Here is a 16,730-nt window from a genome sequence, read left to right on the forward strand (position 1 = left end):
TTTTGGGTCATTATGCAGCATTTGGTTCAGCCAATTAAGTTTTTTCTTTCTAGGTATCTTTATTCTGTATCAGCAGAGTCTTTTCTTAAGGCTTTAATATTGTTCCTTTGAGGAACATCCATCTTTCTGGTGCTCTTTTGTTGCTTAAATGTTCTTCCCTTGGGACCTTTGACAATTTTCCCAAGCCCGGCAATTTCAGTAAGTGCTTAATAACATAATTTCGGTTGTCTCTGTACAGGAACTTCGGGACTTCACGTAAAGATTCCAACATGCCGTGTTCCGCTATAGTGTCTAACTCTGAAAAGCCTGCTTTCGTGACGTTATATTTAGTACTGTGTTCTCTCTCCTCCCTTTAACTTCCTTGCAAAGGAAGTTAGGGGGAAACAGCAAAATGTGTTAGAGGCTTTTACACTTTAGTTATGCGATTGGCAACGTATAGTTTAGTCTCGCTCTGTTAGTGTATTCCCGTAGCCCCTGGATCACTACTATATCCCCTCATGATTATATATTAGATTCATTTAATGACAGTATACCTAAGAATGGTCTACAAAGATTATATAGTTTATTTACAGATAGATACTTTAGCTGTCATGCCAGATGACTAGTTTCAAAACTATTTAATGAGGAAAATTCACAGTCTCTTGGTAATACAACTAACGTGTAGTATTTACTATGAGCTAGGCACTCTTAAGGGTAAACGTACCCACACATTAATTTTCTTATAAGGAACATGTGTCTCGTTCTTTAAGAATCCAATCAGAGAATCTCTCTGCCATTTAATAAGAAAGTTTAATCTGTTTCTTTATTGTGATCACTAATGCGTTTAGACTTTTTTCTGCTATCTTAAGTTCTCTGTTTACCACATTTTCTTTGCCTTTTTTAAAAAAATTTTAACCATTTATTAAAAGGAAGTTGATTTATGGCTTCACGTTAGCTTCAGATATACAGCAAAGTAGTTCATTCTTATATAGATATATGTATTTCATATATTCTTTTTTTTTTTTGCTTTTGCTTCCTAAGGCCACACCCACAGCATAGGGAGGTTCCCAGGGTAGGGGTTGAATCCGAGCTACAGCTGCCTGCCTACACCACACCACAGCAACACAGGATCTGAGCTGGGCCTGCAACCTGCATCACAGCTCATGGCAACACCAGATCCTTAACCCACTGAGCAAGGCCAGGGATTGAACCTGCAACCTCATGGTTATTAGTCGAATTTGTTTCTACCGTGCCGTAGCAGAAACTCTGACATATATTCTTTATATATATCTTTATATATAAATTTATTCTTTCTCAGATTCTTTACCATTATATGTTATTACAGTACACTGAATATAGTTCCCTATGCTATAGAGTAGGTCCTTGTTTATACAGCAAAAGAGTTCTAACAGGGAAGTTTATGGTGATACAAGCTTACCTCAGGAGACAAGAAAAATCTCAAGCAGCCTAACCTTATACCTAAAGCAACTAGAGAAAGAAGAACAAACAAAACCCAAAGATAGTAGAAGGAAAGAAATCATAAAGATCAGAGCAGAAATAAATGAAATGGAGACTAAAGCAAACAGTAGAAAAAATCATTGAAACTAAAACCTGGTTCTTTGGAAAGATAAACAAAATTGAGGAACCTTTAGCTAGACTCATCAAAGAAAAAAGGAAGAGGGCCCAAATCAATAGAATCAGAAATGAAAAAAAAAAAATTAGAGCTAATACCATAGAAGTACAAAAGAGCATAAGAAACTACTATGAGTAACCATACATTAATAAAATGGACAACTTAGGACAAATTCTTAGAAAGGTACAGTTTCCCAAGAATGAACAGAAAGAAATAGAAAATATGAATAGATGAATTACCAGTACTGAAATTGAATCAGTAACTTAAGAACTCCCAATAAACAAAAGTCCAGAACCAGGTGGCAAGTGAATTCTACCAAACATTTAGAGAAGAATTAACACTTCTGAAACTATTCCAAAAAATTTCAGAGGAAGGAATACTTCCAAATTCACTCTGTGAGGCCACCATCATCCTAATACAAAAACTGGATAAAGATACCACAAAAAAAGAAAATTACAGGCCAGTATCACTGATGAACATAGATGCAAAAATCCTCAATGAAATACTAGTAGACTGAATTCAACAATACATTAAAAGGATCATAAGCCATGATCAAGTGGGATAAACATCCCAGAGAGGCAAGGATTTTTTCATATCTGCAAATCAATCAGGGTGATATGCCACATTAACAGATTAAAGAATTAAAAACCATATGATCATCTCAATAGATGCAGAAAAGGGTTTTGATAAAATTCAGCATCTGTTTATGATAAACACTCTTTGGAATGTGGGCACAGAGGGAACATACCTCAATATGATAAAAGCCATATACAACAAACCCACAGCTAACATTATACTCAACAGTAAAAAGCTGAAAGCATTTCCTCTAAGATCAGGAACAAGACAAGGATGCCCATTCATGCCACTTGTATTCAGCATAGTTTTGGAAGTACTTGCCATGACAGTCAGAGAAGAAAACGAAATCCAAATTGGAAAAGAAGGAGTAAAACTATTACTGTTTGCAGATGACCTGATGTTATATGTAGAAAATCCTAAAGATGCTACCAGAAAATTAACAGAGTGCATCAATGAATTCAGTAAAATTGCTGGATACAAAATTAGTATACAGAAATCCTTTGCATTTTTATACAATAACAATGAAAGATCAGTAAGAGAAATTAAGGAAATAATCCTATTTACCATGGCATCAAAAAGAATAAAATACATACATAAAATAAACCTACCTGTGGAGGCAAAAGACCTGTACCACAATAACAATTAAGACTCTAATGAAAAAAATTGAAGACAACAAAACAGATGGAAAGACATACTGTGTTCTTGGATTGGAAGAAATCAATATTGTTAAAATGAACACACTACACAAGGCAATCTACATATTCAGTGCAATTCCTATCATGTTAGCAATGGCATTTTTACAGACCTAGAACAAGAAAAATTGTATGGAAAAACAAAAGACCCTGAAACAACCTTGAGAAAGAAGAATGGAGTTGGAAGAAGCATGCCTCCTGACTTCAGGCTATACTACAAAGCTACAGTAATCAAAACAGTATGGTACTGGCACAAAAACAGACATATAGATCAATGGAACAGGATAGAAAGCCCAGAAATAAACCCACGCACTTATGGTCGGTTTATCTATGATGAGGCAAGAATATACAATGGGGAAAAGACAGTCTCTTCAATAAGCGGTGCTGGGAAAATTAAACAGCTATATGTAAAAGAATGAAATTAGAACATTCTGTAATACCATATACAAAAAATAAACTCAAGATGGATTCAAGACTTAAATGTAAGACTGGATACTATAAACCTTCCTAGAGGAAAATATAGGCAGAACACTTTTGACATAAATCTTTGTCTTTCTTTTCCCCTTTTTCACATGCTATCAGATTAATCACATTTTCTTTATTGCTTTTATACTTATTGTTTGCAAATATTTGTTTCACTTCTATTCCCGTATGTCCTTACTTGTTAACACACATACTTCATGGCTAATGGCTAAAGTTAATCATTATTTTTGTCATCCCCTTGACTCTTGGAACACCCTAACTCATTTCCCTTATGTCATATTCCATGTTCTTGTTGATTTTTAATTTCAGAGAGGCAGTGGATTTTCAAGAACACAGACCTCAGAGCCAGACTGCCTGAGTTTGGACCCCAGGTCTGCCACACACCTGTTGCATGACCCTAGGTAAGTTTTATAACCTCCCTGTGCCACAACTTTCTTATAAAATGGGATGATAAGAGTACCTGCTTCATAGGGTTGTTGAAAAGATTAAATGAATTAGTGGATACAAAGCATTTAGAACAGTTCCTGGCACATAGGTAAGCATTCAGTAATGTGGCTGTCGTTATTTTACTTCGTTTTTAACTTCTCCTTCCTATATCCATTTTAAAATAGTCAGTGCATTTTAGGTATTCCAACACATTTCTTAATTTCCTTTTTATTATATAATTAACATACAGTAAGGTAAATTCTATTTGAAGAGTTTTGACAAATAGCTACTCTTTAACCCCTACTCAAGATAAGATATAGACTACTTCGATTCCCCAAGAAGGTTTCTTTATGTCTCTTTCCATTTAATTCCCTTCCCCACACCACCCCCACAACCTCCACAATACTGTCTGGTTTCTATCACTGTAGATTAGTTTTGCCTGTATTCCTGTTTCCTTAGATTGAGTCATATATCAGTATCCTTTTGTGTCTGGCTTCTTTGACCTAATATTTTTAGAGTTTATCCATGTTATATATATCAATGGTTAAACCTTTCTTATAAGAAACCTCCACACAGTTCTTCAAAGTAGTTGTACCATTTTGCACTTTCATCAGCAATGTATGAAAGTTCTAATCATTCTACATCCTCACTAACATTTGGTGTTATCAGTCTTTCTGATTTTAAGTTTTCTCATGGATATGCTTAGCAATTTCTTTGTTTGCTACTTACTTTTTTTTTCTTTTACATTCTATCCTTTCTGGTTCAGTTTCCTTCTTACAGTAATTCTTTCAGCGACAGTCTCTCAGTCTCCTAACTTTGTTTAAAAGTGATTTTGTTTCAGCCTGGATATAGATACTTGGTTGTTATTTTCCTTAATATTTGAAAACTCTTATCCTATTTTCTTCTGATATCTGTTGTTATTAATAAGTCTACATCAGTCCAATTGTCATTCTCTTATTAAGAAATAATCTTTGCTTTTGGTTTGCTTAACAATTATTTTTCTCAGTGTTGTTGATATTTTGAAGTTTTTGTTCTGAAGACTCATGTCTGACTTTGATTCTGGAGGATTCCTAGAAATTATATCTTCAAACAACCTTGAGAAAGAAGAACGGAACTGGAGGAAGCATGCTCCCTGACTTTAGGCTATACTACAAAGCTACAAAACATTTCCCATATGTTTTTCATAATTTCTCTCTGGAACACCTATTTTGATGCATGTGAAACCTTTGTATTCTGTTTTCCATGTCCTTTAACCTTGCTTTTCATATTTTTGTTTGTTTTTTTAACTCTGCTGTCTTCTGAGCAATTTTCTCAGACTTCCCTTCCTAATCACTAATTTTCTCTTTTGCTGTATCTAATCTGTTTATTTTGTCTGTGGATGAATTTTAGGGATTAACTTTTATTCCCAGAAATTCTTTTGGTTCTTTTTCACATCTGCCTGCTGTTTTGTTTTGTTTTTTCCATATTACCTTTTTCTTTCATTGTGGCTTCCCTTCATTTTGCCTGTTTATTAAAATGAAACAATTAATTTGTGGCATTTTTTTCATAGTATTCTTTGATTTTTATAGTTTTCAGTTCTCAGAGAGACTGTACTGTTTCCTGCATTTAGTGACTTTATGTTGATTCATTTCCTCATGTGACTTTTTATTATTTGCCTTTTGGAGGTGCCACAGGAGTCCTCATCTGTAACACTGGAGCATCTATCTTGGCAAGGTCCTTTTTTTTTATTTTTATTTTTTCCATCACAGTTGGTTTACAGTGTTCTGTCAGTTTTCTACTGTATAGCCAAGTGACCCATGTATATACATATGTACATTCTTTTTCTCATACTGTCCTCCATCATATTCCATCATAAGTGACTAGACATAGTTCCCAGTGCTATACAGCAGGATCTCATTGCTTATCCATTCCAAATGCAATAATTTGCATCTATTAACCCCAGATTCCCAGTCCATCCCAGTCCCGCCCCCTCCACCTTGGCAATCACAAGTCTGTTCATTGGCAAGGCCCTTTTTGTTAGACTTATTTTTTTTCCTCCCTCACCTCCAACTTTTATTCCCATTTCCCTCCCCTTTATAGCACCCACTCTAATGTATTTAACAAAATGTCTTTGGCTACAATATAGCTTTTTAAAAAATTATACTTGGTCTGTAATGTTGTTAGTTTCAGGCGTACAGCAAAGTGATTCAGTTTTATATATATACATATATATATCTTTTTTCAGATACTTTTCCCTTATAGGTTATTACAAAATATTAGGTATAGTTCCCTCTCTATACAATAAGTCCTTGTTAGTTATCTATTTTTTATATATATATATATATATATATATATATATATATATATATATATATATAGTGGTATGTGTATGTTAATTCCAAATCCCTAATTTATCCCTAATGTAGCTTTATCTTACTATTATTTATTATTTTGATTATATGTTTTTAACTTACATAAATGGTATTATGCTCTAGATCTCATTCTGGTTGTTTTTCACTCAATTGGGTATTTAAGATCTATCCATGTATCTGTCTGAATAACTAGTTGTTGCTTCTTTCTCTTGCACTACATTCCATAGTATACATTCTGCATATTTGCTTAAATTCTTTTAGTAATAGGAGTTCCCATTTTGGCTTAGTGGGTTAAGAATCAGATATTGTATCCATGAAGATGCAGGCTTGATCCCTGGCCTCGCTCAGTGGGTTAAGAATCTGGCATTGCCACAAGCTGCAGCATAGGTCACAGATATGGCTCAGATCCAGTGTTGCTATGGCTGTGGTGTAGGTCTGCAGCTGCACCTCTAGTTTCATGCCTAGCCTGGGAACTTCCATATGCTGCAGGTGTGGCCTTAAAAAGAAAAAATATTTTTTTTTTTTAGTAATAGACATCTAAATTGCCTCTTATTTCCTTGCTAGCAAAAACAATGCCCCAGTAATCTTTCTGGCCATGTTTCCTTATGAACCTATGTGAGAATTTTTTCAGGAAATGTACCCAGGAATATGTTTCTTGAGCCACAAGGCATATATACACAAAATTTCACTGAGTATTACCAGAATGTTTTTCCAAGATAGCTATATCAATTTATATACCACCAATTTTACTCTAGATTCAAATTCATGTTCTAACGCATGTTACTCTAAGACCTTGGAGAAATTACTTAACCTCTCTGGGTCTCAGTCACCTCATCAGTAAAAGGGAATAACAGCAGCATCTGCCTTGTCAGGTTGTTACAAGGATAAAATGAGTTAATATATATAAAGCATATTCCTGAATATAATAGACACAAAATATATGTTAGCTGCTTTTACTATTATAATAACTATTGTTACTTGTTAGCCAATTATGTAAGCTTGTCCTTCTCTGAATTGCCTAGTTATATCATTTGCCCATTTTTCTCCCCCTTGGGTTTTTTCCCCCTAAGGTTTCCAGAAATTTCTTATACATTCTAGGTATTAATTCCTTGTTGTCTTTAAACTGCAAAATTTATCTCCTAGTTCTGCTATTTGTCTGTCATCTATTAATCATGTCTATAGACTATAGAGTTCTTTGACAGAAACCTTTTATATCAATATAGTGAAATTCATCATTTTTTGGCTTTGGGGGCAATGTTTAAGAAGTTTCCCTACCCCTGCTTCAAAGATACCCTCTGACATTTTCTACTGGTAGCTTTTATAAATTTGCTTTTCACATTCAGGTCTTCCTCATGTGGTTTGTAATAGTGGGCTCTTTTCTTTCTATGCTCTTCTTTTTCCCTGTGTGAGTCTCTGTGCCTTTGGTTATGAAAGTATTCTAGTTTTTTCCTTCTGCATGTCAAAGACCAGTTTTTATGTTAATTCCTCAGCTCGGAATTCTTGTATGAGATCCTTCTCCTCTGTATGTCATAGGCATACATTTTAGATTTCTTGTGGGTGCCTTTCCCCCTCCTCAAGGCCCAGATAATTAGCAACTATTATTGCTGTATCCCTGAGCCACTGAGCAGAGATTTTTCAGACTGCATATCAAGGAGGTATTTGAGGCTCTGGGCTACGTGCAAGGGTCTCAGTTCCAGCTCCCCCACCTTCTCTACCTGCCTGAAGCTATATCCCCAGTCTCCATGTGAGCAGTAATGCTTTCTCCTCCCAGCCTCAGGCCTGTATTGGAGTTTGAAACCCCTCTGAGCCACCATGGTCTCAACTCCCACTTACTATTCCAGCTTTGATTTTGATGTCACTTTCATTTCAGGTACCTGGGGATTTCCTTTTTTTTTTAAGCTTGGCTATATATTTTTAAAGCATTTTTGTTATGTTTTATACAGCATCTCTGTGTGTGTGAAGTTGGAGGAAAAGGTCTATTTACATCAGCTCAGTGTACCATTTTGCCAAAAGTTTTTTCTTTAATTAGTATTCCTGCTAATCCCAGTAAAATTTCAAGTTTACCAGCTTACCTTCATTAAGTAACCTTTGATCACTCTTGCATTTATTCTGCTTTAACTATCCTAATTCTTCCTTTATTGTTCAAGTTTATAACTATGTTTTAGTATCTATTTATGGGTAACCCACATAATTTGGTCCAGGTTTGTTGTTGTTGTTTTTTGTTTGTTTGTTTTTTCTTTTTTAACCTTGCTCAGTTGCTTATTCTGTTACAGTTATTCTATTATTTTCTTATCTAATTTAGCTGTTAACAAAAATATGAAATATCTCTGACCACAAAACCCTGTAGTTAATGTTTAAAATACCTTCCTCTGGATCATGGGTGGACCTTTGTATTTTTCAGTCTGATGAAAGACTGACCAAAAATGACCAGAAAAATGACCCCAAAGTGACATTGTAAATAAATATTAGTTTGTCCTAAAAATATAATCCCAATAACTTGTTCCTTATTAGTAGGATTATTTTAAAAGATGTCTATCCAGATAAGTCTTTTGATTTACTGTAATCTATAAGGCTTGTGTCTTGTCTTAGGAGGAAAATCACATTCTCCTGACGTCATTTGTTCTTCAGAAAAACCACACCAGTACCAGTTTAGTAGTTTATGCTTTGTGTTATTTGCAAATTGACTTCTTTTTCTGATTTTTTTCTCAGATATTAAAATAAGTTAATATGCAGATTTTCAGAATTCTCTCCTTTTTCCCCTAAAGATAGCTACAACTTTGGCCTGTTTTAAATCTTACAGATTTTCTTCCCCTTCCCCCACAAAAACCAGGAGATAGTCCAGACCTGCTCCTGTAGCTACTACTGTTTCAGCAAGTCAGTTAGCTCCCAGGCCACATTTTATCTTGTTTGTTAGTTTGTTTGTTTTGCTTTTTAGGGCCGCTCCTGTGACATGGACGTTCCCAGGCGAGGGGTCAAATCAGAGCGGCAGCTGCTGGCCTGTGCACATTGTATCTATTTTTTAAGAGTATGCATGATGAGAACATTGTGTTGCAGATCTCTGTTTATATGTATTTGTCTCCTTCAGTTGGCCAAGAACTTGGGAGCAGGAACGCAGTCATTGCAGTTACAGCCTTGAAATCAGAGGGATGTGGGCATGCCGTTTAATGGCTGCTTTTCTTCTGGCTGCTTCTCTCAGTCCCTTTAGCTTCAGTCTCATCTGTAATGGTGAGGCTGTGGTATCTTTTCCACTGAGTCATTGTGAGGATCACATGAGACCATCCAGATAAAACACTAGGCATAGTCCCATTCATGAGTAATTGACTGTTCTTATATCGTCATAAGTAATTCAGTGTACCTGGCTCAGAGTCCCTTCCTATTCAGCAGCATTTGTTGAATGAACCAATGAATCGCCTGTTCACTTGACTGTTTCATTCAGGGTATTTCCCTGTGTGCTTGTGAGGTGTTTAACATGGTGTTTTTGGGGTTTCTCTAGGATCTAGTACTGATCCCCACAAAGTTATTCTGGAAGAAGCGAGGGAGAGAGCTCTTGGACAGAGCTGATGCAATGGAGCTCCCCAACTATAGCCGGCAGCTGCTGCAGCAGCTCTACACTCTGTGCAAGGAACAGCAGTTCTGTGACTGCACGATTTCCATCGGTACTATTTACTTCAGGGCCCACAAGCTTGTCCTGGCTGCCGCCAGCCTCTTGTTCAAAACCCTGCTGGACAACACAGACACCATCTCCATCGATGCATCCGTGGTCAGCCCCGAAGAGTTTGCCCTCTTGTTAGAAATGATGTACACTGGCAAACTACCTGTGGGCAAGCACAACTTCTCCAAAATCATCTCTTTAGCCGACAGCCTACAGATGTTTGATGTGGCCGTTAGTTGTAAAAATCTTCTGACCAGCCTCGTAAGCTGCTCTGTTCAGGGTCAGGTGGTGAGGGATGTCTCCAGCCCATCCTCAGAGTCATCCAAGAAGGAGTCAGAGAACCCTGAAGTAGAAATCCTTTCCTCTGAGGGGGCTGGAGAACTTCATTCCTCCAGGGAGGCTTCCAGCCCACAAGGGGGCCCTGTAAAAGGTGAGACGGAGGAAGCAATCCACACGGTTGTGCAGGAGATGAGTGTGGATCCTTCCGCTGCCCAGGAGATCCCGGGGAATGCGGAGAGCCCAGCGGAGCCCCCCTGTACAGCTGAAGTCTGTTCCTCCTCCCCTGTCGTACAAATGGTTAGCAAGGCAAAAGAAGCATGCGCGGAACCAGGTAATACTCATTTAGTAGTTGTTTTGTCATCTCTCCTTCTGTTGCTAATTACTAGATTCATTGATCTTTAGGAGTTTCTTTGTTTCAATGATAAATTCACCAAAGACCACTGTTAGATGGGAAACCAAAACCCAATGCAGTATTCCTACTAGGGCATTCTTTTTTTCTTCTTTTTTAAATGATCTTTTTTTTCATTATAGCTGGTTTACAGTATTCTTCAATTTTTACTGCACAGCAAAGTAACCCAGTCACGCATATATATACATTCTTTTTCTCAACATTATCCTCCATCATGTTCCATCATAAGTGACGAGATATAGTTCCCTGTGCCATAGCGCAGGAACTCATTCTTATCCACTCCAAATGCAGCAGTTTGCATCTTTTAACCCCAGACTCCCAGTCCATCCCTCTCCCTCCTCCTCCCCCTTGGCAACCACAAGTCTGTGCTCCAAGTCCATGAGTTTCTTTTCTGTGGAAAGGTTCATTTGTGCTCCATCAAGAGATTCATTTGTGGAAAGAGTCCATCAAGAGATGAATGGATTAAGATGTGGAACACACATCTTAAAAAAAAAAAAAAGAACAAAATAATGCCATTTGCAGCATGATTTCTTTTTAAAATGTCTCTGGTTTCTAGTGTTAGAAGCCTGAAGATGAACCACAGAGCAGAAAAGTATTGAATTAATCATGTACCATTTTTGATACATAGCCATTATTTTAACCAGGATGAGGATGGCCCAGAGGAGGAAACTGATTTCTGTTACTTGTATTTTCTTATAATTGATATGTTAGATGTCCGTTATAAGTTGCAGTATTTGACCTAAAAGTTCTCAGACAGCTTAAACTTTTATAAATCAAGTAATCAATCACTGATTTTTGAAATTTTGTTTTTTATTCAGAGCATGAGGGGAAGCATTACCAGCTAAATTTTCTTCTAGAAAATGAAAATATTTTCTCAGATGCACTGTTGATTACCCAGGATGTTTTAAAAAGGCTAGAAGAATGTTCAGAAATTAAAGGTGCGCAGAAGGAGGTAGGTACCATGAGTTTTGTTTGTTTGCTGGTTTAGTGTTCTCAGGATAGCAGATCAGATTTTCCCATAAGGGAGAGAAATACAAAAATGCAAAATATCCCAGGGTCTCAATTTTTTGAAACCTAAAAAAAATTTTTTTTGGTCATTTTTTTTTTCCCTAAAGGTTGGTCTTGCAAAAGTGCTAGGCAAGATACTTTCAAAATAAAGCTCTCTTTTGATTGCTAGGCGAATCCCAGTTTACAGTCAGTTTTGATCCTGGAACTTAACTAAGCATATACCATTTCTTCCTGATCAACTGTGGATAAAATGAGGCAGAAGGTAGTCATGGATAACCCCCAAACAGAGATTAAATAATAAAAACAAAACCAAAACAACAATAAATGCTCAAAACATGGTACAAAAAGGATTTAATATAAACTTACGTAGTAAATGCATTCAGTGTTTAGGAATGTGGTGGCCGTTTTCAGACATGAAAACAACGCCGAAGATCCATTGACTTCTTACTGTGCTACACTCGGTACCTGTTATCTTATTTAATCCTCACAAAAATTATTGAGGTGGATACCATGTTATTATTTTTTTTAACCCAGTTTTATGGATGAGAAGAACTGTCTCAAAGTGGTGATATAATTTGGCCCAGGTTGCAGAGCTCATAAAACTAAATTCTGAGCAAGAATTCAGATCTAAGTGTTGTGACTTTAGAGCTCTTCTCTTACACGTTGAGTTACTGCCTCCCTCCAGGGTAGAAATGATACGTGTGTGTCAGGTATGTGTAAACCTTTAGGTACCACCTGACGGGAAACTGCCAAATGGTTATCGTGCTCCATTTCTTAGTGGACTTTTTCATTATCTCAGTGAGATGCATCCCCACCTGTGGGCTCCCTGCCTGCCTGATTCCTCGTGCCTGGTGCTGCAGGAGTGCTTGCGTGGCCTCTTTACAGCTCCCCCTGCTTCCCCTTTCTCCCGGCCTTGCCTCCTGTTCGGAGAGGTGCTGGCAGAGTGAGCGGGTGCTGTCCCTGCAGGCTTGCTCCTCTGATGGCTGGGACAGTGTGGGGAGGTCGCCCATGTTGCTGGAGACAATTTAGTGTCTGTGCATTGCAAGCAATAAATGCCTTCTACTCCTTAAGTATTTCTCTGATTTCCCCTGGAAAAACAAATGTAAGGCCGAGTATTTAACCATGGTTAATTGACAGTTGGCTATAAATTGTTTTCTAGCCAATGGCTTGTGAGAAGCCGTTCACAAGACTGGGCTAACTAACTCTGCTAACTCTCTTAGGGGAAGTTTCTAGTTGTAAATCCTTGATACTCTTTGTACTGATGATGCTGAAGGACGTTTTGGTTTTATCTTTTTGCACTTGGATGTTCTCTTAACTATTCAATTCATCATTTTTGTCACTAGTTTGTTGCCTTGATAGCTTATAGACACACCTCTTCATGTTCTCTCTCCAGACAGCCTCTCCACTTAACTTGGATTACAGAGGCGCAACCTCATTCCTTAGATCAGCAATACTCCAGTTATTGGTATCTCATCTGTATTTCCTTAAACTGTGTCTTACACATTTTTTTTCCTAACACCGTTTCCTGAAAGTATATGGCACATAACAGGTTCTCAGGAAATGTTTGCTGTGCATGAAGTGATTCAACATTTTCCCCCAATTCTTGTCCTAATCTTTGTGGGTTTTTTTTTTAAAAAAAAAAGCCAAACCTGAGGCATATGGAAATTCCTGAGCCAGGGATTGAATCCAAGCTGCAGCTGTGGAAACACAGGATCCTTTAACCCGCTGGGCCAGGACGGGGATCGAAACCATGCCTCTCCAGTGACCCGAGCTGATGCAATCGGATTCTTAACCCACTGTGCCACAGCAGGAACTCCTTGTCCTAATCTTTTGATGGCAATAACATTAATAGTACTTTCCAATAACATTGATTCACTGTTGGTGATCATTATAGGCTTATGTTATTTCTTCCTCAATTTTACAGGTCAGAGTAGGAGCTCTACAAATCACTTGCTGGCTGTATTTAAAAACCGATTCTGTTTTATTCCATAATAAATCATTCAGCTAAAGAAAGACACAGGAAAAAAAAGTCTTTAAGAACATGAGATTAAATGAAGTAAAATATAGAGTTGGGGGAGGTAGTGCTTTGTACTTAGGCTCTATACGTCTCTTTCTCTGTGTGCCTTTCACTTTCTTTTAGACAGTTTTATTGAGGTATGACTAACATACAGTAAACTGTACATATTTAAAGTGTACAGCTTGCCAAGTTTTGAAACCTGAAATCGTCATCACCATAAAATCAAGAGAGTAAGCCTGTCCATCACCCCTAAAAGTTCCCTCACATCCCTTTGTAATCCCTCCATCCTGCCCCTTTCCACTCGTCCTTCCCCAGGTAACACTAGTCTGCTTTTTGTCTCTGTAGATTAATGTGCATTTTTTAGAGTATTATGTAAATGGAGTCATATAATCAGCATTCTTTTTGGTCTGGCTTCTTGCATTCAGCTTAAATATTTTGCGGTTTACCCATGTTGTTGCAAGTTCATTTCGTTACGCCAGTTATTTATTTAGCCCTAACCATTTACTAGTATTGTGACCTGCAGTGGCTTAATCTCTGTAAGTCTTACTTTTCTAATTTGTAAAATTTGGGAATGTTGTCACCTCCATCATAGGGTCATTATGAAATTAATTAAGATTTATGCAAAACTCATACTAAAATGGCAGGCACATAGAAGGAGCTCAGTAGGTGATGACTGCTAGCGTTTGCTTACACATTAACTCAGTAATTTTAGCCTCAGTCAGATTTGAAACCTTTTTTTCACTTAGCATCTTACAATATCTTAGGGCCATGGTCACTTTCTCTGATATGAGATGGTTTGCTGTTAATGTTTAAGGTTATTTGCAAGTAATACTTTCACATAGAAACCGTTACCCTTGGGTACCTATTTGAAATGCGGGTTTAGTGTCCCCTACAAAGTCATCAGTCTCTAGAACAGTGGTTAGTATATAAAAATGATCTGGTGCACCTGTTAATACGTACACCTCCAGACCGCGTCTCCAGAGAGTCTGATTCTTAAGCTGTGGTCGAGATTGGAAATCTCCATCTTTAACGAGTTTCCCATGAAATGCTGTTTTGGTATCTCTAGACTGTCTTTTGAGAAGCATTTTGCTAGAGAAGTTAATGGCTTACAGAATTCTTAAAGTGTGATGGCAGATGTCACGGGGTCTACATTGACAGCTCTCAGGGTTTTGAGTTGCTGCTAAATACCCATTTTTCACCCAAGTGTTACTCTTTGCTTTCTTCTCGATTCAGCAGATAATTACTGAGCAACTAGCATGTGCCAGGCATTGAGCGTGTTGCTAGGAAAATAAATAAGACTGGATCCCTATCCTTATAGAATGTCCGGACAGCAAAGAAATCCAGCCACACATGTAATTTTTGGGGAAGTGTGTATAGTGTCACCGAACTACAGGAATCCCCAAGACTTGTGTGTCAAGTATGCCTATGAACTGCTCACAGGGAACGTCATTCTGCAGCTCCGCTACAATTGTCCGCTACAATTGTAAAAGTTGTTGCTGTGGGGGGGGGGTTGTTTGCTTGTTGTTGTTGTTGTTCTGTTGATACATTTTTAACTCCCAGAAGACTCTGAACGTTTTTTGTTGGTGGTGATGGTTGTTATTTGGTTAATCATCATAGCATTAAAAAGACAGCTCAACATGAAGAATAATCTACACTTGGATGTGGAATGTTGAGGCCTGTTAAGGCTTGTGAGTGATGTTCTGATTGAGATGGACCCGCCTGTTCCTTTTCTGAAAACCAGATATGAGGTATGCAGCTGGCCTGGATTGAGTTTAAGGAGGACACCAAGAACCAGTGTCCTGATTATTTTATTTCCTGAGATGAATGATGAAAGGTGGCAAAGCCATTCCTGAGCAGTGATTGCAGCCACATGAGAAGAGGCTGGGCTGCTTGCGTTGTGTGAAACCAAAGCCAAAACTGATTAAGGAGAAATCTCTAGGGTCTTGTGTGTTGGGGGGGGCGGGGAGGTGTCTTCCGCCTCTCTTTATCTCAGTGCAATATCCCTTACTCGTTAGAAAAAGCAGGTACTGACCTAAGAGGCTTTCTTGCTGAGCTGGGTAAAGCCTATATTTGAAGGCAGACTTCGACTTTTTTTTAGCTTTTATGCTAGAACTTTTAATTGTTTTCTTTATTCCTAGCCATGTTCCCCCTTTTAATTAATTGTGTATATATAGCAAAGTGAGTCTTTGGCTAGAATAAGGAGATAATTTTTTCTGCTATCGATTTCCTTGTGTTTTGATCCACTTTTCACCTAAAGTTTCAGAAAGACTCCCAAAACTGAAGACCTGGTAGCATCTTTTTTTTCCTTCAACTTTCTTTCAAAGGCAGACAGAGTTGAAGGCTCTTATGTGAATCTGATATTTTCAGCTGTGTCACTGCTTTGGAGGTTTGTCAAGAAGTCTAGGTCTATGTTTTGTGGACCGCGTTCACTGACAGTATAGGGTGGCCTTCTTGAGAAATTAGTTGATTCATTTTATAAGTCTATGAGAGATGAAAATACAGTGTTGTTTATTTCAGATTTCCTCTCTGCTCCCCCCACCACCACCCCCCGCGCTTTTTAGGGCTGCTCCTGCAGCATATGGAAGTTCCCAGGCTAGGAGTCAACCTGGAGCTATAGCTGCCAGCCACAGCCACAGCCACAGCCACAGCCATGCCAGATCCAAGCTGCAGTCTGTGACCTACACCGCAGCTCACAGCAATGCCAGATCCTTAACCCTCTGTGCAGGGCCAGGGATCAAACCCACATCCTCATGGATCCTAGTCTGGTTGTTAACCTGCGAAACCACGACAGGACCTCCTCTCTGCTGAATATTAAGTCTAAGATATGCAGCTATAGATAGAAGGGCTAGAGGTCTCATGGGAAGAGAATTTCATTCAGTTAAACAAATGTTTATTAAGCTCCTATTGTATACCATTGAGACCAAGAGGAATGGTGCAGGTTGTACAGATACTACCCATTGTTCAGGTTGTCTAGATACTACCCAGTAAGTCAGCCCACTAGAATCCAGTGCAAATGGACTTGGTCACACTCAAAATTTGGGAGGTGGAGCTTGGTGAAAGGGGTACCAGGGCAATGGCATGAGCTCAGTGTTTCATCAGGGTATGCAAGCACTCACTAGCCCTGCAACCTTGGGCCAGTTACTTCACCTCTCTGATTCTCCTTTACGTAGTTGCAGTAATGCCTCCAAGATCTGACGTGTGCACAGTGTGTGGAATGGTGTTGAG

At 38.1% G+C, this 16,730-nt stretch overlaps 1 protein-coding gene across 4 annotated transcripts in view; it reads left to right on the plus strand.

Annotated features, from left to right (window-relative positions):
* The window catches only part of ZBTB40 (zinc finger and BTB domain containing 40), a 66,991-nt gene that overhangs the window by 20,215 nt on the left and 30,046 nt on the right, over nucleotides 1-16,730 (plus strand). For all 4 annotated transcript variants that reach the window (XM_047792373.1, XM_047792374.1, XM_047792376.1 and 1 more), the window contains exons 2-4: nucleotides 3,673-3,764; nucleotides 9,634-10,402; nucleotides 11,299-11,432. In XM_047792373.1, the coding sequence (XP_047648329.1) occupies nucleotides 9,706-10,402; nucleotides 11,299-11,432 (831 nt within the window). In that variant the 5' untranslated portion in view covers nucleotides 3,673-3,764; nucleotides 9,634-9,705. The remainder of the gene's footprint in view (nucleotides 1-3,672; nucleotides 3,765-9,633; nucleotides 10,403-11,298; nucleotides 11,433-16,730) is intronic.

This window comes from Phacochoerus africanus, chromosome 8, assembly GCF_016906955.1.
Source record: "Phacochoerus africanus isolate WHEZ1 chromosome 8, ROS_Pafr_v1, whole genome shotgun sequence".
In the NCBI taxonomy this organism is placed as follows: domain Eukaryota; kingdom Metazoa; phylum Chordata; class Mammalia; order Artiodactyla; family Suidae; genus Phacochoerus; species Phacochoerus africanus.